We start from the raw sequence: 19488 nt of genomic DNA, 5'->3' as shown, positions 1-19488 counted from the left end.
ATTAATTGAAGCACTTGGTATCATATCTGCAGCTGGCTTCTGTTTATGCGAAAAAGAAAAAGCAGGCCATTAAAGGCATCTAATCCAAAACCACGACGTCCTTAGCGCTGTGTTGGCTCTGCGTCGTGGGTTGCGTAAAAGATCGAATTGTTGACGACTGCGCCCCAGGCGTCATGGACGGGTCGTCGACGCCGACGGAGCGTAGCACGTCGTCCACAGCGAGCAGCATCGCGACAATGCCGCCCTCTGACCGTGCCGCCGCACCTGTCGACAAGCCCATCCACCCGGGGCCGCGGCCGTTCCACACCGTCTTGAGCGCCATGTCGTAGGCGTCATCGTGGTGGCCGCCACCATCGTGGGAGCGCCAGACGTGCCACCAGGCCTCACCGCGCCGCGTCTTAGTGCGCACTTGGAAGAGGACGGGGCGCTCCGTCGCCGACGGACCAGGGATAGTCATGGTGTACTGTAAGCTGAGCCATGACAGACTCTTCATAGCGAACTCCACGCGACCAAGACGCTTGGACTGGGGCTCTTCCCAGCGAGTCTCGATGCTGCTAATGGCCTCGAGCGCTTGCAATGATGCGGGGAGCCACCCCATAAGCGCTCCGATGCCGCCGTCGCTGTTGACGAGCTGTTGCATGAGGTCAACAACACGCAGGTGCGGGTTGCCGCGGTCAATCTTAATGGCAATGTCGTCCCGTGACAGATCCAGCGTGATACGCCATTGTTTCCGGCTGTCGCTGTCGCTGCCATTGCCGCTGCCGGCTTGGCAGTACAAGAACCGTATCTCCTTGAGTGTCACCAGCTCGCCGACAATCGACCCCTTCGACTTGTCCATGGCCTCCAAAAAGTTGACGAATCGGTCAATAGCCTTGATTCGCGACTTGAGGAGGGCCAGGACAGGTTCGCCCACGGCATGCTGCACGCGTAGGCAAAACTCGCCTAGCTTAGCATTGTACAACAGGTTCCCGTCTACCGTGCCCTTGAGCGCGGCAAACTTGGACGGCTTGCACACGCGGAGAACTGCCTCTGAGACGCACGTCAGGGTGTCGTCGGCTGTTTCAATACCTTTGAATCGGATAGTGACAACATCATTTGCCCATGGCTGGCGGTACTCCGATTTGGGGCCGCCGTCGTGGACTATGCTGGGGAACATGGCTGATAGAGCCACTTGAATAGAAGGCAGGTGAATTTGTTGCGGTAGTGTAGGATTGACGCTGTCACTTGTCCGGCTCTTGATGTGAAGACGGTGTAGCTCGCGCATATCAACTGCCTGCGCAATCAAGCCAGTGGCGAAAACGGTCAAGTTGACCCAGAAGGCATTGGATAATTCGGGGTCGCCCTTGCTCAGAGGCAGTCTTGCTTGGAATTTGATGGTGCGGCCGGGCTCGTTGCGGTTTACGTCCAGCAGCCACCACTCATCGCCGCCAAGGCCGAGGAAGATGGCCACGTACCAGCTCTCCCCCCAGCCTTGCCTGCGCATCCAGATACTTCGGGTCCAGTCGCGCACTTTTGTGACAGATTTCGTTTCCTCCAATGACAGGGGCGATTTTTGTGTCTGCCAGCCCGTCACGTTGCCACGACGGTGCAGTTCGTCCTCCATCATGGCGCAGCGTACATTTTCCAAGCACGCCACGCCGTCCTCGGCAGTGTTCTTGCCGTTGTTCAGTTGATGCTCATACTGGATCGAGAATTTTGACTGCGGCTTCATGGCAAAAATGCCTGTCGTTGGTTCCACTAGCAGCGTCGCCGTGTCGCTGTGGCTAACCTGCGTCGTAAGCCTACAGTCGCTGGGGTTTGTGTTTGAGATGCGCAGTCTCATAGCCGCTTCATGCTGCTTGAACCGAGGTGCTTCAAGCAGCTTATCGCGGATACTCTGCAAGATGTATCCAATATGTCGTCCAATCACTTCTTTCAGAAGAGACTCCATAGAGAGATTTCCGCCGTCGAGACCCAGCTGTACATCCTTGACCTCTGTGTTGTCTCTGTACCACGTTGCTACAAGGCGGCTCGACGATCTCGTATCCACCTTGCCGTTCTTCTTCCCACTGTTAATAGCAATGAGAACCCAGCTCTTGGTGTTAGATACACGCGATGACCAGTACTGAATCGCCAGGGCACGGTGGAGCGGCTCAACGACAAGAGTACCATCCCAGGATGTTTTACTTAGCCGTAGGGCCTGGCGCTTGAGCTCGGTGATTTTGGCCGTGAGCACCATTTCGTGTAAGAATTGATAGCAGCCTGTTAGACCGCCCCTAGCTATCGCATCGTTGACATAATTCTCCATGTAGTTCCGTAGCCCCTCCGAAAGAGACAGTGCGGAGGGTGTGAATGCATATTGAAAATCGATAAACCAGAATTGCTTGTCATTGTCTTCGTCGGCAATGGTTAGCGCCACTTCAAACTCGTCGGGAACCTTGAATGTGACGCGGCCAGATTGAATCTCGTAGTTGCGGAACTGAGGTGGTATTTTATCGTAATCTTCCAAGTTGAGTCGTAGGCTTAATCGCGTGTTGATGTCTTTCATCCAACGCAGCTTCTCGACGGCTGTAAGAGGGGGGGGTTCTATATAGTTATGCTGCAATTGTTAGCAAATTCTTCGCTAGGCGCGCGGGCACATTGAAACCTACGTCTGATATCCATGGAGCACTTCCGGTGGATAATACTTGCAAGGCCGTCTTCAAATCCGGGGCAGGCATGCGCGCATACGACAAGTCTCTTTTGACGTTGACCATGCTTTCCAAGCACACGTCGTAGTGGACGCGCAGCTGGTCCGTATGGAACTTCAAGTCAATCAGCTTGCTGACAAGGGGCGCGCGGCGACTCCATTCCGTGATGACGAGCGCCTTGACCCATTTCGCATGCAGGTCCTGTGTAAAGTGCAGCAGGGCCGCCTTCTTCCGTAAGTTCTCGGCTGAGGTGTCGTCCGGCGCGCTCGATGTGAGATTGGTCGCGCCGCCGTTAAGCGCCGACGCCGGGATGGGTATCTTGACCAGCTCCGCCACCTTGTCCTGAAGCGAGTTATGCGTGACCTGCGTCAGGCGCGTGAGAAGTGCAGAGAGCGGGATAAAACCCTGCGTGATGTGGACAATTTCGTTGGGCAGGTCGTTCATGCGCGGCGGATCCGAATCATCGCTGCCGGCGGCGGCCTTGGCCATGGCTTTGTCGTCAGGCGGCGCTCCGGTCTGGTTCACGACCGCATTGGTGCTCGGCCGGTCGTGATCGGTGCGCCCGCTGGCTTCGCCATTTTCCATCTTCGAGGACGCCGGGCCCTTCGACAAGCCCGTGGCGGCCCGGCCGAAATTTCAGGTCGACGTGATTCGGGATGCAGGCGCCAAGCGACGTGGCATCGCGGGCCGCGCACGCGTACGAGAGACTAAAGGTGAAAAGTATCCCGAAGAGCGCCGAACGAAAGTATGCGCCACGGAGGATTCGATGGCTATCGCGATGCAAATGCCAGTGTGATGTCAGATTCAAGATGTTTGCAAGGGTGATAAAGTCAGTCATGTGAGGCTAGTGAGGCTGCGCGAGTGCACGGACCACTTGTGCGACCAACGCTCGTCAATACGAACTGAGTTTTGAAACAGTGTCACCACTTCTTTGTACAACTACTTCAAATGCGCCGGGCAAATAAATCAGCAAATACGAGGGGATTGTTGAAACAGGAATAATAAGTACTGAATTATGACGAGGAATAGATGAATTAGTTGAGCAAGAGAAAAACAGAAGGAAAAAATCGGTAACAAGATAATTCAAGACAAGAATGAGATGGATGTAATTCATATTGTATTCAAAGCAATGTTTATCAACTGATTTTCGTAGCCTATACATTATCGTCTGCCACAATAAGACATGCCAGTGCTGGCTTACAACTTGTTGCTACTGTTGTTGTTGTTGTTGCTGGGCACAGCCGACGTTGTCGGCCACTGATATCCAGCGGCATCGCTAAACTTGTACCCATAAGAAGCCGTAAAGTCGTCGAGCACAGCAGGGCCGCGTGAGCCTATCTACGTGTTAATATATGGCACAAAAGCAAGTGGAGGGCTGTCCTTACCGTAGGGGTACTCCATGGGGATAATCTCCTTGTTGTCGTCGAGGTAGTGGAGAAGAGGAGTGAAGATGCGCCAGCTGGCATCGAGCTCGTCGTCACGGACAAAGTTTGAGTGGTCGCCCTTGAGGCAGTCGAGGACCAGGGACTCGTAGGCCTCAGGAATCTTGAGGTCGGAGAAGCGGCGGCGGTAGGTGAGGTCGAGCTCGGTCACGACTGTTTGCATGCTGAGACCGGGGAGTTTCGAGTTCATCTTGATGTAGACACTCTCGTTAGGTTGGATGCGCATGACCAGTTCGTTGCGAGGAATATCCTTGAAGATGCCAGAGGTGACGTCCTTGAATTGGATACGGATCTCCGTCTTTTGCTCGTTGAGGGCCTTGCCAGCCTTCATGATGAAGGGCACGCCATCCCATCGCTCATTCTTAATGTAGGCGACGAGGGCACAGAAGGTAGGACAGCGCGAGTCCTGGGGCACCGTGTCGTCCTCCTTGTAAGCGGGCTTGCTGCCGTCGAGCGAACGACCATACTGGCCAATGATGACATTCTTGGGCTCGAGCGCAGAAATAGCGCGCAGAACGCGCACTTTTTCGTCACGGATATCCTCCGAGTCGAAGGAGACAGGACGCTCCATGGCCAAGAGGGTAAGGACTTGAAGCAAGTGATTCTGCATGACGTCACGGATGATGCCAAACTCGTCAAAGTAGCCACCGCGGCCCTCGGTGCCAAAGGGCTCCTTGAAGGTGATTTGGACATTGTCGATGTGGTGACGGTTCCAGGTCGCGCCGAGGAACGAGTTGCCGAAGCGCATAATAAGGATGTTCTTGACCATCTCCTTGCCCAGGTAGTGATCGATTCGGTATAGCTCCTCCTCCTTCCAATCGGGCTCGAGGGACTTTTGTAGCTCGCGCGAGCTAGCCAGGTCCTTGCCAAACGGCTTCTCGACGATGACGCGGGCGATGCCCTTGCTGGGGTAGCAGCACTTCTTGAGGTGTTGGGAGACGATTGTGAAGACGGACGGCGGGAGGGCCATGTAGAAGAGACGGTTGTGCTCGGGGCGGCCCTTTTCGAGCTCCTCCATGTGCTTGGTGAGTGCCTCAAAGGACTCATCTTTGTCGTACTGGCCCGAGACGTAGGAGCAAATCTTGCAGAACTCCTCGAGCTGTTGCTCAATCTCCTTGGTGGGCGTCTTCATGTATGACTTGATTCGGCGGAGGTATTCCTCGTGATCCATTTTCGTGCGCGCATAGCCAACAATGCGGACATCTTTGGGGAGAAATTGGTTTCGGTACTGGATAGTTGTTAGAGGCAAGCGACATAGTTGGGTCGCCGATCAGACATCCTTACCAGGCCAAAGAGGGCAGGGTACTGTGTTTGGTTAGCGTTTCATGACCAGAAAGACATTGCCTGTGTTGTTGCACATACCGTCTTCTTCTTCGCCAGGTCGCCGGAGGCGCCGAGGACGACGATTGTGGTGTTTTCCTTAAGCTCCATGGCTCTGAGAGTTGTTTGTTAGCGGTCAAAGGGAGCTTGATGGTGGAGTTGCCAGCAGGAACGACGACATACGAAGAGGTTTGCTCCATGGCGGGGGGCGGCTTGGTCGGAAATTAAATCGCAGAGATGAAGCTGTCCACGAAGAGGAATGACGGGTGGGAGAGAGGGGGAAGCTGCTTGAGGAAAGACCGTTGAGTTGTTGAAGGTCCAGCTTGGGGCGGGACTTGCTCACTAATGCTATCGCTGAGCTAGGTATGATGCGCTGATAGCCAAATGCTCTGTCAGACTCTAGGTACGTTACGCCTGGCCCCGCCCCGGGCGTTTGACCGGCCGCCGTATCTACGAGGGATTTCCAGGATCGACGGTGTTAACGAGGTGAACACACCTCTACCGGATAAAACGGCCGTCATATCCATTGACCATTCGCATGTTTCTAACCCGTCTTGTAGTACGTGTTCTGTATGTTTTTGATGGTTTTGTGCATCATTCTGAACTATGTACAATAGTTGCTGGTTTATCTTTTATCTTATCCCCCACTTGCGACAACTCCATCACTCTACATTGCAGCCAAAAGCGCTCGACTCTTGTACCCACCAGTTGCAACTGAAAACTATTCGCCTGCGCTGCATCTGGCTAGATCTCCTGTAGAACTGCAGTAGAGTCATTCTCTGAAAATTCTTGCAATTTCGGTAAAAAGATTTGCTGCGAGGCGCCTGACATCAGCATATTGTAAGCTGATTAGTCGTGCCGTCCGCTCCAGCGTTGCCGAGCTGGTTTCAAATGCACACTGCTGCAGGCAGTTGTGCTCTGGCGTTTTTTGTCCGAAGATGCCGATGCGGCGCAGGTGGCTAGTGAAAACGACCCCACTCTAGCCATGGCGAAATCGTTCTGTGCCACTGTGGCGGTGCCAACATAGCGGGGACCAGCAAATCCCAGCTGCCCTAAGCAGACACGTGATGGAAAGGGCACAATTTTTTCGGGCTTTGCGAGTCCACCACACAACCATTATCGCATCCACCTCGAACCTCTCCTAGCCCGGACTTGACGATACCAACCATCGACGACTAACTACAACAGAGGGACAGGTCTTTTCGCTAAGACGTCTTTCCTACGACTTTCTTTATAACGGCAGCGGCGAAAAACAGAAACCAACGACAAGATGCCTTCCGAAGCCGGTCACAGATGTACGTCAAACCGTCGCGATGGTCCAGTTGAAGATGATGATGATCTTCGAGGATGATGATGGGACTCTATGCTAACATGTCGTCGCAGTATACGTCAAGTGAGTGCGACCACGTTCGATGCCGACCGATTCGTTTTGGGATCCGATGTTTGGACGACGACTCGAAAGGCGAATTGAAGCAGTGGGCGGAACTTTTCGCTAACCACATTTTTGCAGGGGACGTCACCTGAGCTACCAGCGCTCTCGTCACATCACCCGTCCCGGTACCTCCCTCATCAAGATTGAGGGTGTTGACGATGTCACCGGTGCCAAGTAGGTCTCCCCCGATGCCTGGATCTTCCCACAGGTTATGGGAGCGCGCGACGCAGAGCATGGACTAACCTGTGAACCCAGCTTCTACCTTGGCAAGCGTGTTGCTTTCGTCTACCGCGGCCAAAAGGAGATCCGTGGCACCAAGATCCGCGTGATCTGGGGCAAGGTCACCCGCCCTCACGGTACGTTGACAAACAATTAGCAACCGACAAACAAGCAAATTACAATTCCCCGTGGCAGTCAATTCTAACTGTTGTTCTAGGCAACTCTGGCGTTGTCCGTGCCAAGTTCACTGCTCCCCTTCCCGCTAAGTCTTTCGGCGCTTCGGTTCGTGTCATGCTGTACCCCTCCTCGATATAAATAAAGGATTCGGGATGGAGTTGGTACTAGGCGGTTTTGATTTTTTGGCTGCATTGGAGGCAAGGATATAAAGAATATACCGCCTTGCGTTAAAGAGGCATTCAATTAAAAAAGACACCATTTTTCACCATGGCTCGACCACTGCCACGATGCAATGTGTGAGGCTCGATGTGAAACTGGGGTGTGGAAGACAGGCGATTTGATGCTGGAGAGTGTTACGAAGAGTGGCCTGGTACGAGGCACGGCAAGTCAGACATGCATAGGTTTGTGGGCGACTATGAGAGAATACGGCTGATGATTATGATGCACGAGAATGGTGTCCAAGCTGTCATTACGGACTAGAGATGATGTCCCAATAACTTACACCAAGCAGCAGACCCAGAAGCACAACCTCGACCGGACCACAAATGGCCCAGAACCAGCCAAAGTTGCTGCCCCCGGCGGCCCAGTCGCCGCCCATGCTAAAGACAGCCGCCAGCGACGAGACGGGCAGGAAGATGGTGCCAATGACGGCGAGGAGGAGCAGAATCTTGTTCTGCACGCGCGCGCGGTCGGCCTCCATGACCGTTGTCTCGGCTGTGATATGTGTCATGGTACTCTGCAGGCGCAGATGCATTTGCGTCATTACGTGCTCGAGCGCGGCGAGATCCCGCTGTAAGTCGGCTGCCGTCGCGCCCGTCGCGTGCCACTGGGCCTCGGTCGCGTTGAGCGCCGTGCACCAGACCGGCCGTCCCTGGATGGCGGCTGAGTGCGCGGTGTGTTGGATGAGGGCGCAGTAGTGCGCCATGCGCCGACGGGCGAAGAAGAGGTCACGCATGGCGCGGCGCAGGTGCTCGACGTCGCCTTTGTCGCCGCCCCCGCGCTGCAGCGCCCACTCAATGGCGTTGAGGTCCCGCGTAAAGTAGGCCGCCAGGTGAGCCCACTCGTGGGTGACCAGCCGGTACAAGTCCTCCACGACGACTAGCGGCGGCGGCACGGCGGTGGCGTTGAGGGTGCCGTTTTGCTGCATGCAAGCGAGTAAAAGGTCAGCCGGCGAGCGGGTGTGAATGGTTCCGTAGTATCGGCCGTTGATGATGGCAAACGGCACCTGCAGCTGGCACGGCAGGCCCCAAAACTTTGGATGCCTGTCGAGGAAAATAAGACCTGGGTCGAATCAGCAAACTGCTTAAGCAGTCTTGCGTGTCCGGTACTCTGTACATAACGTACCAGTTCTCCATGGCCGATCGTGGCGGCTGTCGAACCACGCCGTGGCCGAAGTACGCGTAAGGGCCAGAGGCGGAAAAGCGGTCTGCTCTCCACCGAGTTCGCGCCGCTGAACCGGGTTCATCGGACCAAAGTCCCGGTCGTCCCGCCACGTCCCGAAATCCTTGGCCGCTTTTTGGATCATGCCATAGTCCAGACGCATAGGCTTGTCAAACTGCCGGGCGAGCACATAATTAAAGGTTAGGTGGTTTTGCTTTGCGAGTACGGACGGGGTTTGCAGTATTTTGGGCCGTATGTCGGTAAAGTTGAATGACGGATGGTCGTGGAAGAAATCATCGAGGCACTGCAGGAAAGAGTGCTTTTCGGTCACGTATGAGTCCCAAAAGTACCGCAGTGTTGCGATGTCGGCCTGCTCAATGATGAAGACTTGCGTTGCGTCTGTGTCGGGGTCGCCGAGTTGGATATTACGAGTATAGCGAGGGCCATCTGGATGAAACTCGACATGATGAATGCGAGCTACGGCGGTGAGCACCAGGAGCACGGTCGCGGGCGTGAGGACCTACTTTTCCCGTTGCAAGAGGCGCCGGTTCGAGTCCAAAATTTATGAAGGTTCGGATAGTGCTCATGCTCTTGGGGTGTGAGGATATGCTTCATGGCGGCGGCAGAGCTTGATACATGATGGCCAGGGAATCGGACGAAAGCTGGACAAGTCATGTAATTTATGCGCATACCTCATTGCGGATTATTGTCGCGCACATGGTGCGGCTGACGTGCGGCTATTGAGGCTGCTGAGGCTGTTGATAATTTGCTGCAGCCACACAATAGTGCGGCGGCGTCACGATCTTGGCTCATATGCTTAAATTGGATGCAACGGTGTTTGGAAAACGCAGGTGGTTGGGAGAATTGAATTGGCGGTGCAGGTACGGGATGGGATAGTGGGGTGCAATTGAGCCAGATGAGCAGTTGACTCGACACTGCGGTTTAGTATTGAGACAATTTAAGCAATGCCAATCAAGGCAATGCGTGGTGTCGTTGAGTTTTGTCTCATTGTCGGAAACAGCAAGGATGGACAGCGGCAGCGGGGTGCGGCTCTTGACAATGATAACCATGTGCTGTCGCAAGCGGCATTCGGCGGCGATGGATGATGGTCACTTATAATTTAGTTAGTACCAGTACGCCATGCCCGCACCGCCACAGCCACAAGTGCCACAGGTTATAATAAACTACCTACTAAACCACCTATGTAGGTAACTATAATTTGTATATGTAGGCAACTACTAAGGTAACTAGGTAGTTAGGTAGGTAGCATCGTAGTTAGGTAGTTAGGTACCCACGTAACCGGCCAGGACCAAGGCATTCCGGACGATTTGCAAATGTCCACCTATTCAAGAACGTCTAGCCTCCGACTCTAGCACTGATGCGCACTGGTTCCAAGGCAAGCACCCACATGATAGCCAGTCAAGTTTTGTCCTTGGTGGAGCGGGTGTGTGTGTGGTGACGGAGCCAGGCTTCCTTCGGGCTGTGTACTGCATAAACTGCTTCAAAATCAACTGGTTCTGGACGCTAGGGAAAACCTACAGTGACCCGGCGAGTGCGTGGACGAGTGCGAGGCCAGAGCGACGCGTCATGAAGGACGCCAAGTGCGATAAGTGCGGCGTTGGTGTAAAGGCTGTGTGGCGGGGCTGTCACAGGCGATTTACTGGACGAGTTGCGCAACCGGTGATTTTCTTTCCCCTAGATAAATAAGGTGTGTGTCCGGTCGGAATTTGGCAAATTTTTCTCGTCTGACCGGTTTCTTTATTTTTTCCTCGTTTCAAAACGCTGTTTGTGAAACGGCCTACCTACTCTTTGTTGAAGCTTTGCGTACGCCCCGTCAATCGTTACCAGTCACCAACCGTTTTGTTTGTCTATCAACAGGTTATCACCGGTATTGTCTGCATCCCGTCTGCATCGCACCGCTGCTCATCGAGCTCCGCACCATCCGATCGCAATTTTCACGAGGCGTCTCGTATCGACCCCGTCAATTTTTTTTGGCCATCAAACTTGGGCTGAAGAGGAGCAGCACTGTCAAAATCGGGTCGACAAACCCGGACCAGACACGGCCCCGCCTACGACCTATTGACTGGCTATTTTTATTGCCTTGGACCTTGCTTCTTCGAGCGCTTGCCGGCGACGGAAACTTTGTTTCTCAGCTCTTTGCTCTTTGGCGCATTCGTTACGTCCGCATCTGCTCCAGCAAATCGGCTAGCACAGGTACATTGGTACTTGAACTCTGTCCGTCTGCTCAGGTCCAACAGCAACAGGAACAGCTGCATCCTGCAGCCTCTCGCAGGGCCAAACCACGCTAAGGAGGCCTGCAAACGACGCCACCAGCCAAAACCCACTCACCCACTCCCGCCTGCCGACATCCCGCTATCCTGCCTGTACGGATATTAGTTGCCCTACCTGGTTGCGCACTTCTAGTACTCCGTACTGATTCTGCATGCCAGTGCCAGTCAGACAACTTTTAGGTACCCAAAACGTCGTCAAGTACCTCCAAAGTTGCAACCTACCATTTTCGGTGCCGCTTACCTACAAGCTACTTCCAATCGCTCGCAATTCTGCTACCGTGCTGCTACAGCGACCGCCCCCCCCCCCAAAAAGACTCACACCTACGTCAGGTGGCAACTCCTGCCGTTCGCATCGCAACTCCCCATCATATCTTGGCTCCTCCTCTTCTCGTCGCCATCCATCGCCTCTTCATCCATCACCAGCAGCATATTTTCATCAATTTGCCGCCTCTATCATCTCCCGCCCGCCCTCCGCCGGTTCCCGCTCGTTTCTTCTCCATCCGCCATTCAGCCCTGGCATCCCATCTTTTTGTCTTCTCTTTGAGCTGCGGCCCACCCGTTTTACGTGCCCCAACCTCCTCCACTTGATCCCAGCACATTGCTGCGAGGTCACCACCAACAGCCGTCGGCTTCGTCCACCAAAGATTCCGTCTTCTCCGCTATCAATCCCACCCGGTCAATTCAAAACTCCAAACACGCACTCGGGCCTCATATTGCCATCATCCACCGTTGATTCATCGATCGCCTGATCCACGCGTGCCCGACAACCCCCTTGGCGGACCTTGTACCCTCCCGTCTCCGCCTGCGCCCATCTCAGCCCAGCTTTCAAATACTTGCGCCGTCCCCAGCCCGCCGTCATCATGGCTGCACCACCGGGTCAACAGCAATTTTCCTCCCCTCAAGACCAGCACCAGCAACCTCCTGGCGGCTTTCAATACTATCAGAACGAGCGCGCCAAACCGCGCACCTTTAGTGTTGGCTCTGAACAATCCAAAAAGTCTCCCTCGCACAAGTCTCAAAAGAGCTCCTCTTCCCAAAAGGAATACGAGACATCGGCCGAAAAGGAAACCCATCGCCTTCACTCCAAGGCCGACCCGCTCGTCGCCATGTATGAAGCAGAGCCATGTGAGTAGATAACAAAAACTGCCTCGACTATGTCCCGAGCCTTGCTAACCAAATAATTAGCAATGGTCGCCGCCATGGTACCCGACACCAACACGGCGCCACTGCGTTCGTTTCAGCACAAGGATCTTCAAGGAAATCCCATTTGTACGTTGCGCGCTATCCTCTGTCGCCGGCCGTGTGGCAGCTACGCTGCATGCACGATGCTAACACATCCCAGCTGACCCCGACCGTTCCAATCCCACTCGATCGCGTTGGGAGCGACCGCTGGATACTATTCGTAGTTTTGAAGCAGCTATCAACGGTGGCTATCAACGTCGCTCCTCTGTCCAGCGGTATGATGCGACCAACTGGAATCGTCGTACTAGCGTGGTGACTGGTAAGTCCTTCTTCATTCTCCATCACTCCTCAGCGTCGCTAAAACTGCCCAGCCCAACAGCCACGCTTCCCACAAGATAGCTACTACGGCAACAGCCGTCCTGTCTCATATCGCGACCCTCAAACGGCTCCTAGCACTCGTCGCAACTCGGGTTTCTTCGACGGCCAAGGTTTCCGCCCTCCCCGCAGAGATTACGAGCAAAACGTCTACCCTCTGCCCAACAAGGACAGATCCTACGAAACTGTGACATCGGCCGCGGGCAGCGGGCATACGGACCCCGCTGGATACCAAACCGATCCTACAAGTAGTGACAATAGTTCGATCCGGCGGGCGTCCCCGACCAAGCGCCAGGAGCCCATCAACGACTATGGAATTGGCTTTACCCACCAGCAATCCAACCTTGGCTTCACCCAGCCACTGCAACAGCAACAGGTGCACCCACTCCCCCCACCACCCGTCGCCGGCCACGAGCTAGCGCCGCCACCCGTCCCACGCAAAGGCAGTCTTCTAAAACGGCAGCCTACACAGGAAAAGAGGAAGAGCTGGCTATCGCGTCGTTTTAGCAAGAACTAATATTAATGCGTAATGTGCATGGTCGGCGTTGGTAGCGTACTAGTTTAATTATTGGAATTATTGTTTGATTTACGCGTCTTATATTAACATTCCTCTTGCAATGTTCATTATTGCCATGAAAAAATACATCCTTTTCGCCTTGACCTTGATTTTCTTTGATTTAAGTGGTGCATTTGACATGCCGCCTATGTAGTTCATCGATGAACTAATCATTCTTCTTGGCCTTGGCCTTGATGTTTTCTGAATCGTCTTCATTCATAGCCACTATAATATAGCCCAGCAACACCACGTTGGCCAGCAACGCGGCAAAACCGCCTGCCCATGAAGAGTTGCCTAAAAAGTCAGCGCATCCTTTTGAACGTGCAATTCGGAAATCGTACCTTTAAATATCGTATGCACAGTCAGGAAATAGGAACCGATTGGGACAACAATCATGGCAAATGTGAAGCCTAGCAACTTCATAATGACGTGTCTAGCCAAGTTAATAAAGGTCGCCAGTCGTGGTACCGCACATCAAGCATACTGTGGCACGGCAGGGCTAATATCGCTCTTTTCATTTTGAGCATCATCCTTTTCCAAGATTGTCCTCTCGGACGCGTTGATCCGTCTCGTAGCCATTGCGATGATGATGAAGTTGGCGTTGCGTCGACACGGGGCCGTTCCTGCCTGCTTGCTCTCATAGCTTCTTTGAGTTTTAAGTTTTAAGTGCACACGTGACTTCGTGAGGACATCGCGCTCCAGTCGCGGCTCACCTTGCAACAGGATTTTCACCTGCACGAACGATTGGCTTTTTTCCCGACAGAGGCGTCTCGCCAATTTCGGGCTACCCGCGCTTCTACCCAAGCCAGTTCTTTATCATGGGAGACTCGTCCCCTCTGCTACCCGTTCGGCGGCTTTACGTCCCCCGAACGCCCGACCGCGAGCTGCAGCAGGACACCATCCCCTGCTCCCCTGGGGCGCTGCTGCTGCGGACTACGCAGCCCACGCAGATCCTGCCGCTCACCTCGTCGCCGGGCACCATCGAGGTGCCCGCCTCGTCGCCGTTTCAGAAGCCACCACCGCCCCGGCTTGGCTCACGGCTGGCGCCCGCCGGCACCGTGTTCCGTCCACCAGTGCAGGCCCGGCGGCCAGTGGCGTCGTCGCCGAAGCGCCCCAACCCCGACACAATCTCGCTGCTCTCAGACGACGACGAGGACAGTTTGCTACCCCCACGGGGCGATATTCGGCCGACGAACTTTAAAGCGCACGTCTCTGCTTTTGCTTATAAGCCAAGAGCCGACGAGGAGCGCTCCAAGCTGAGGCAAATATTCGACGTGTTGGGTGACAGGGTGTCGGTGCAGCAGTCCCGCGATGCGTTGCGGGCCTACGGCTATGATTTGGAGGACGCAATACAGCACTTGGAAGATCAAACGCGAAAGAAGAAGAGGCGGCTCGTGCAAGGGCGGCGGCCAAAACTGGTGTCGCCAAGAAAGCCTTCGCCCCCTCCTCCGCCACCATCCTCTCCGCCAAAGTCGCAGTCTCGGCCAAAGTCGCAGGCATCTATCAAGAGGGAGGTGATTATGATAGAGGATGACGCGTATGATTACGAGGAGGACGCTGAATCTGCACCCGACGAAGATGGCCGAGTCTTGGAATCCATCAACAAGAGCACATTGCAGGAACTAGCTGCCATGACTAGCATCAAGGAAAATCTGTTGGAACCCATCATTAAACATCGGCCTTTTGCCAACTTGCACGCTGCTCGCACAGTCACTATTGAGAACCGACAAACTCGAGGGGGCGGGCGGCTCTTCACCGGCGAGACTGTCGTTGACGCTGTGCAAGTCTTTTTGGACGCTGTCACCGCCATTGACGAGGTCGTCGCTACGTGTGAGGCCAAGGCTCGCACCGTCAAGAGTGTTATCGACACTTGGGACCTTGATCATTTCGGCCACTCAAAAAGCAGAACGACACCCGAAAATGGGGCGCCTCTTACACCCAACAGCATATCCAGCTTTGTGCCGCCTCTGATACCACAACAACCTGCCCTCATGGACGGCCACTGCCGCATGAAGCCGTTTCAGTTATTCGGGCTCAACTGGATGACCCTTCTCCATAAATTCGACATTGGCTGTATTCTTGCTGACGAGATGGGTCTGGGAAAGACTTGTCAGGTTATTTCTTTCATAGCTCAGCTCGTCGAAACGGCAGACGGTACGCGGCCCTGGCCGAATCTCATCGTGGTGCCGCCGAGCACCTACGACAACTGGCTGGGCGAATTCAAAAAGTTTGCTCCCGGGCTGTCCGTCATTGGCTATCGCGGATCGCAGCCGGAGCGTGCCCAAATCGCCTACGAGATTGGGCAGGATCTCGACGCGTGCCATGTTGTACTGGCCACATACTCGCAACTCAAGACAGAGGCCGATCTCGAAGCCATGCAATCGTTTGGCTTCAACGCCGCCGTCTTTGATGAGGCACACAAAATGAAAAACCCAGAGACACAATTGTACAAGGAGCTGGGCCGCATACCTGCGGCATGGAAGCTGCTGCTCACTGGCACGCCGGTGCAAAATAACTTGCTTGAGATGACGTCGCTCCTCAACTTTGTCAACCCGCGCATGTTTGACGGGTACATGCAACACATTCAATACATTTTCAGGCAAAAGGTGACCTGTCGCGACATTTCCAACGGCGCCTTTCTATACAGCGAGCGTGTCAAGCGCGCTCGCACGATTCTGGAGCCCTTTATCTTGCAACGCCGCAAAGACCAGGTCCTGTTGGACTTGCCGCGCAAGATTTGCAACGTGGTGCACTGCGACATGACAAAGGACCAAAAACCAATATATGCCGAGTTCGAAGAGCTTTTCAAGAGGTCTCCCTCGCAGCGCAAGGCGAGCGGCCGCAAAAGCGACCGGAACAATGTGTGGATGCAGTTCCGCAAAGCTGCCCTCCATCCGATGCTGTTCCGCCGCCACTTTACCAATGAGATGGTTGCCGAGATGGCCGAGATGCTGATGCAGCGCGAACCGCAGTCGGAGCTACAGCAGCCCAACATGGAGCTCCTCGTGCAAGAGCTCAAGAACTGCTCCGACTTTGAGCTACACATGTGGTGTCGTGACTACCCGTACCTGGGAAAGTACGACATTCCGCCGTCGTCGCTGCTCAACAGCGGCAAGGTGACGAAGCTGCTGCAGCTCGTCCGGCAGTACCAGGCCAGCGGTGACCGCGTGCTCGTCTTCTCCAGATTCGTGCGCCTCATTGAGCTGCTACGGGAAGTGTTCGCGCACCACGCCATTGACCACCGCGTGCTCACGGGCGGCACGTCCGTGGTGGAACGGCAGGGCCTGGTTGATGAATTTAACTCGAACCCGGCCATTAGCGTCTTTTTACTGACGACGGGCGCGGGCGGCACGGGTATCAACCTGACGTCGGCCAACAAGATTGTCATCTTTGACCAGTCGGATAATCCGCAAGACGATATCCAGGCGGAGAGCCGCGCGCACCGCCTGGGCCAGACGCGGGATGTCGAGGTGCTCCGGCTGATTTCGTCGGGGACTATTGAGGAACTCATAGACAAAGCTTGTCAGAAGAAGATTGAGCTGGCCAACAAGGTCACGGGCACGGAGGACGGCGACGGTGGTGAGGGGGATGCGGGTGAAACCTTGGAGAGTGAGGTGTGGCGGATGATGAAGAAGTAGTAGGGGGTGTTGCTTTGGGGCATGAATAATATGATAATGACGGAACTTATTATCATGGTGGACAAAATGAAGAAGACTTTGTATCTTTGCTCTTCTTGCGAGGTTGGATTGTTAGACAGATAGATGGATTACACTAGCATTCGCATACCAATGGAGTATTTTCCACAGGTAAAAACACTTGGCTTGTACATGGATAGGTATCTGTATGGCCAGCTCTTGTCACCTGCATGCCTGGTGTAAGTGAACAAGCTCAGGTGCGACTGGCTTCGGAATTTATCAGACCTGATCCGACTACCTATCCAAAGCGAATTACTTCCTTCCTCGGCGCCACTCTGCCGAACCGTCTGGCAAAGCGGCAGGTGTTGTTGGCGGCTCTCTCTACAAACGCCCAACTTACACACCTCGCTCGTCCACGTACACGTACACACACATACCACGCCACGCTCAACACCGAGCCATGTCTCAATTTCACGACTTTGGAAACCTTCCTCCCGAGCTACGGCACGCAATCTGGATACTAGCACGGGAAAGCCGGCGGATCCCCGTTTGTGCGCTGCAGCTGCGGCCGGAGCAGTCCATCCTACGGCCGCCGCTGATAGCCCCCGCGCCTGTGCTCCTACACGCCTGCCGCGAGTCGCGGCATCTGATGGCGACTACGTCGTACCAAAAGGCCTTTTACGACGCTTCGCCCCCTGTGTGGCCATCGGCCGTGACGGGCATCACCACCGCCGCCACCACGCCGCCATACACGTGGGTCGACTACAGCATCGACGTCTTCTGCATGACGGAGCGGCAGCTCCCGGTGCTGGCGCTCGGCCCGCGCCGCCACCTGGTGCGCCAGATTGAAGTGGTGTGCGATTTGAGCGACGGGCTCTACTACTCGGCGCGGCGGCGGCACTGCTTCCGGAACGGGGCCGCGCTGTTTGAGCTCTCGGGCCTGCGTACGGCGCTGCTGGTCCACGAGGCGGCGCTCGAGGCGCACCCGATCGAACGCTGGCCGGTTGTGGCGTTGAGCATCATGCTGGACTGCTACTCAACCTGCCGGCCCGTCGGCTTCTGCGTCTGCATCCTCCACCCCCTGAGCCCTGGTCTTGGCATGCTGACGCCGCGCAACTATCTCCGCCAGCTGGTCAATACGCGGCCGGTCGAGATTTCGGACTTGGCCGGACTGGACGTGTACACGCTCCCAGAGGCTGTGGTCTGGGCGGCCTGGGATGACAGGGACGGGGCCGGGTGGAAGCATGTCGGTTGCGAGTGTGAGAATGTCAAGCACGAGGCGCAGCGGTCCTAGAACTATCGCATCAAGCCTACGTGGGAGGGGGGAACGCATTTCACAGAGTTTGACGGTCTGCTTCGTTACTTTGACGAGTGAGTTTTAGTGAACCATGGGTCTTGTTATAAGATGGTTCAAAAATGGTGTAGATAGTTGAGACGGTTCATCCTTGATGGTGGGATTTGTTGAGCATTGGCTTAATCAAAACGTGTTGTACATTTCGTATTTCGTACGCTTGAGGAATGAAACTCGGCATTCATCACGGGGTCTTGATATTTTTAGAGTATTCCAAAACGTCTCGTTACACCTGGCAAAGCGACGTGCTGCAACACGCTGCTAAGCTCAGTGGACCTCTTTCATGCAACTTGACAGCTGCCGCTAGCACCATCATTCGACTCTCAACTCCCAACTCCCAAACCAACGTTGACCTTTGGATACACACCTTGCAGTATCTCGCCCCATGCAATCACGTTGTCAGCCTTACCCTTCCCGCCCAACCATGTTGGTGACACTCGCCCTCTACCACCGCGACACGCTCTCGCGGGGCAACTCGCGGCGCATCTTCCACTACGAAGCCTACCACTGGGGTCTGCTCTTCACCACGGGCGGCCCCAACGCGCCTCCGCTCTACGCCTTTGACGCGACCGACACGTCGGACATTGACCCCGTCACGTTCCGCCTGCGCAACCCGGCCATGGACTGGTGGCTGCGCGCCGAGGCCCGGCCGCCGCCCAACCCGAAGCTGCTCGGGCAGCTCGTCGTAGGGGCCGTACCGCCGCGCGAGGAAGAGAGATGGGAGGAGGAGCTCAAGGCCCTGCTGGAGCAGGTCCTGCTGCCGGTCAAGAACACGCACCCGCAGCAGAGCTGCGTGACGTGGGCCGTGGCCGCGCTCGAGCGCTTGCAGGACCGTGGCTGGGTGCGGCCGTTTGACCTCGACCGCTTCAAGGACGCGGCGCTGGCGTACGCGGACGCGAGGATCGGCGGGGATGTGACGGCCCCGGCTGTGCAAGAGTACTGCGTGTAGGCCGTTGTTCTCCCCAGTTACCGTCTAGGGGATATTCTTCATGTGTGCCGTTGGTGCGTGCTATCAGGGATCGACCAGGACGCTACCCAGATGCTATGTATCAAGGATTCGAACAGGACGCTAACTACCCCAAGATAAGAAACGAACCCCGAGATCCTCGGCCCGCAACTACGCCCGTTTTACCTGTCCTGGTGTAAATCTCAAATATCCCCCCAAGATACGTCGGGTTGCAGCGACAGAGGTGAGGTAAGTGGCAGATCTAGCCCGGGAAAATGAAGAGACAGAGGCCCGGGGGCGGATCAGGATATTGTATAAGAAGAGGGCGTCTCTTCCCTTGAAACCTTCTCCCCAATTTGACAGTAGACCAATATCAACAACAACTCGGAACGAACGCATACGCAGCAGACGAGCCACCCCGCCCCCGTTTTCCAACAGGAACAGCCAAGCAACAAAGACACCCGACAACATGGCGGAAGCAATTCTCTCCCCCCGGCGCAGGGCGTCCGTGCC

General features: G+C 55.2%; 9 protein-coding genes across 9 annotated transcripts; 5 read left to right on the top strand and 4 right to left on the bottom strand.

Annotated features, from left to right (window-relative positions):
- Window positions 1-79: 79 nt before the first annotated feature.
- CCM_06984 (RNA polymerase II holoenzyme/mediator complex component Rgr1, putative) lies at window positions 80-3254 on the bottom strand (the record flags this gene model as incomplete). The annotated part of the gene is made up of 2 exons (XM_006672122.1): window positions 80-2578; window positions 2631-3254. The coding sequence occupies 2 exons, from the start codon at window positions 3252-3254 to the stop codon at window positions 80-82; spliced, it is 3123 nt and encodes a 1040-aa protein (XP_006672185.1).
- Window positions 3255-3866: 612 nt separating this feature from the next.
- On the bottom strand, window positions 3867-6029 carry CCM_06983 (glucose-6-phosphate 1-dehydrogenase (G6PD); the record flags this gene model as incomplete). The annotated part of the gene is made up of 6 exons (XM_006672121.1): window positions 3867-4003; window positions 4055-5339; window positions 5396-5416; window positions 5474-5544; window positions 5615-5881; window positions 5981-6029. The coding sequence occupies 6 exons, from the start codon at window positions 6027-6029 to the stop codon at window positions 3867-3869; spliced, it is 1830 nt and encodes a 609-aa protein (XP_006672184.1).
- Window positions 6030-6701: 672 nt separating this feature from the next.
- Window positions 6702-7397, top strand: CCM_06982 (60S ribosomal protein L33; the record flags this gene model as incomplete). The annotated part of the gene is made up of 5 exons (XM_006672120.1): window positions 6702-6726; window positions 6815-6824; window positions 6942-7037; window positions 7119-7219; window positions 7300-7397. 5 exons carry the CDS (start codon window positions 6702-6704, stop codon window positions 7395-7397), a joined length of 330 nt encoding a protein of 109 aa, XP_006672183.1.
- Window positions 7398-7728: 331 nt separating this feature from the next.
- CCM_06981 (uncharacterized protein) lies at window positions 7729-9254 on the bottom strand (the record flags this gene model as incomplete). The annotated part of the gene is made up of 3 exons (XM_006672119.1): window positions 7729-8540; window positions 8604-9116; window positions 9164-9254. 3 exons carry the CDS (start codon window positions 9252-9254, stop codon window positions 7729-7731), a joined length of 1416 nt encoding a protein of 471 aa, XP_006672182.1.
- Window positions 9255-11790: 2536 nt separating this feature from the next.
- Window positions 11791-13004, top strand: CCM_06980 (uncharacterized protein; the record flags this gene model as incomplete). Its single annotated transcript, XM_006672118.1, has 4 exons — window positions 11791-12055; window positions 12116-12199; window positions 12273-12431; window positions 12484-13004. The coding sequence occupies 4 exons, from the start codon at window positions 11791-11793 to the stop codon at window positions 13002-13004; spliced, it is 1029 nt and encodes a 342-aa protein (XP_006672181.1).
- Window positions 13005-13209: 205 nt separating this feature from the next.
- On the bottom strand, window positions 13210-13622 carry CCM_06979 (vacuolar ATPase assembly integral membrane protein; the record flags this gene model as incomplete). Its single annotated transcript, XM_006672117.1, has 3 exons — window positions 13210-13337; window positions 13385-13476; window positions 13528-13622. The coding sequence occupies 3 exons, from the start codon at window positions 13620-13622 to the stop codon at window positions 13210-13212; spliced, it is 315 nt and encodes a 104-aa protein (XP_006672180.1).
- A 239-nt stretch (window positions 13623-13861) lies between these two features.
- CCM_06978 (SNF2 family helicase/ATPase) lies at window positions 13862-16681 on the top strand (the record flags this gene model as incomplete). Its single annotated transcript, XM_006672116.1, has 1 exon — window positions 13862-16681. The coding sequence occupies one exon, from the start codon at window positions 13862-13864 to the stop codon at window positions 16679-16681; it is 2820 nt and encodes a 939-aa protein (XP_006672179.1).
- A 457-nt stretch (window positions 16682-17138) lies between these two features.
- CCM_06977 (uncharacterized protein) lies at window positions 17139-17972 on the top strand (the record flags this gene model as incomplete). Its single annotated transcript, XM_006672115.1, has 1 exon — window positions 17139-17972. The coding sequence occupies one exon, from the start codon at window positions 17139-17141 to the stop codon at window positions 17970-17972; it is 834 nt and encodes a 277-aa protein (XP_006672178.1).
- A 481-nt stretch (window positions 17973-18453) lies between these two features.
- On the top strand, window positions 18454-18978 carry CCM_06976 (uncharacterized protein; the record flags this gene model as incomplete). The annotated part of the gene is made up of 1 exon (XM_006672114.1): window positions 18454-18978. One exon carries the CDS (start codon window positions 18454-18456, stop codon window positions 18976-18978), a length of 525 nt encoding a protein of 174 aa, XP_006672177.1.
- Window positions 18979-19488: the final 510 nt, after the last annotated feature.

Source organism: Cordyceps militaris, assembly GCF_000225605.1.
Source record: "Cordyceps militaris CM01 unplaced genomic scaffold CCM_S00005, whole genome shotgun sequence".
Taxonomy (NCBI): domain Eukaryota; kingdom Fungi; phylum Ascomycota; class Sordariomycetes; order Hypocreales; family Cordycipitaceae; genus Cordyceps; species Cordyceps militaris.
The sequence above is the reverse complement of the archived record's forward strand: the minus strand, read 5'-3'. Positions and strand labels throughout refer to the sequence as shown.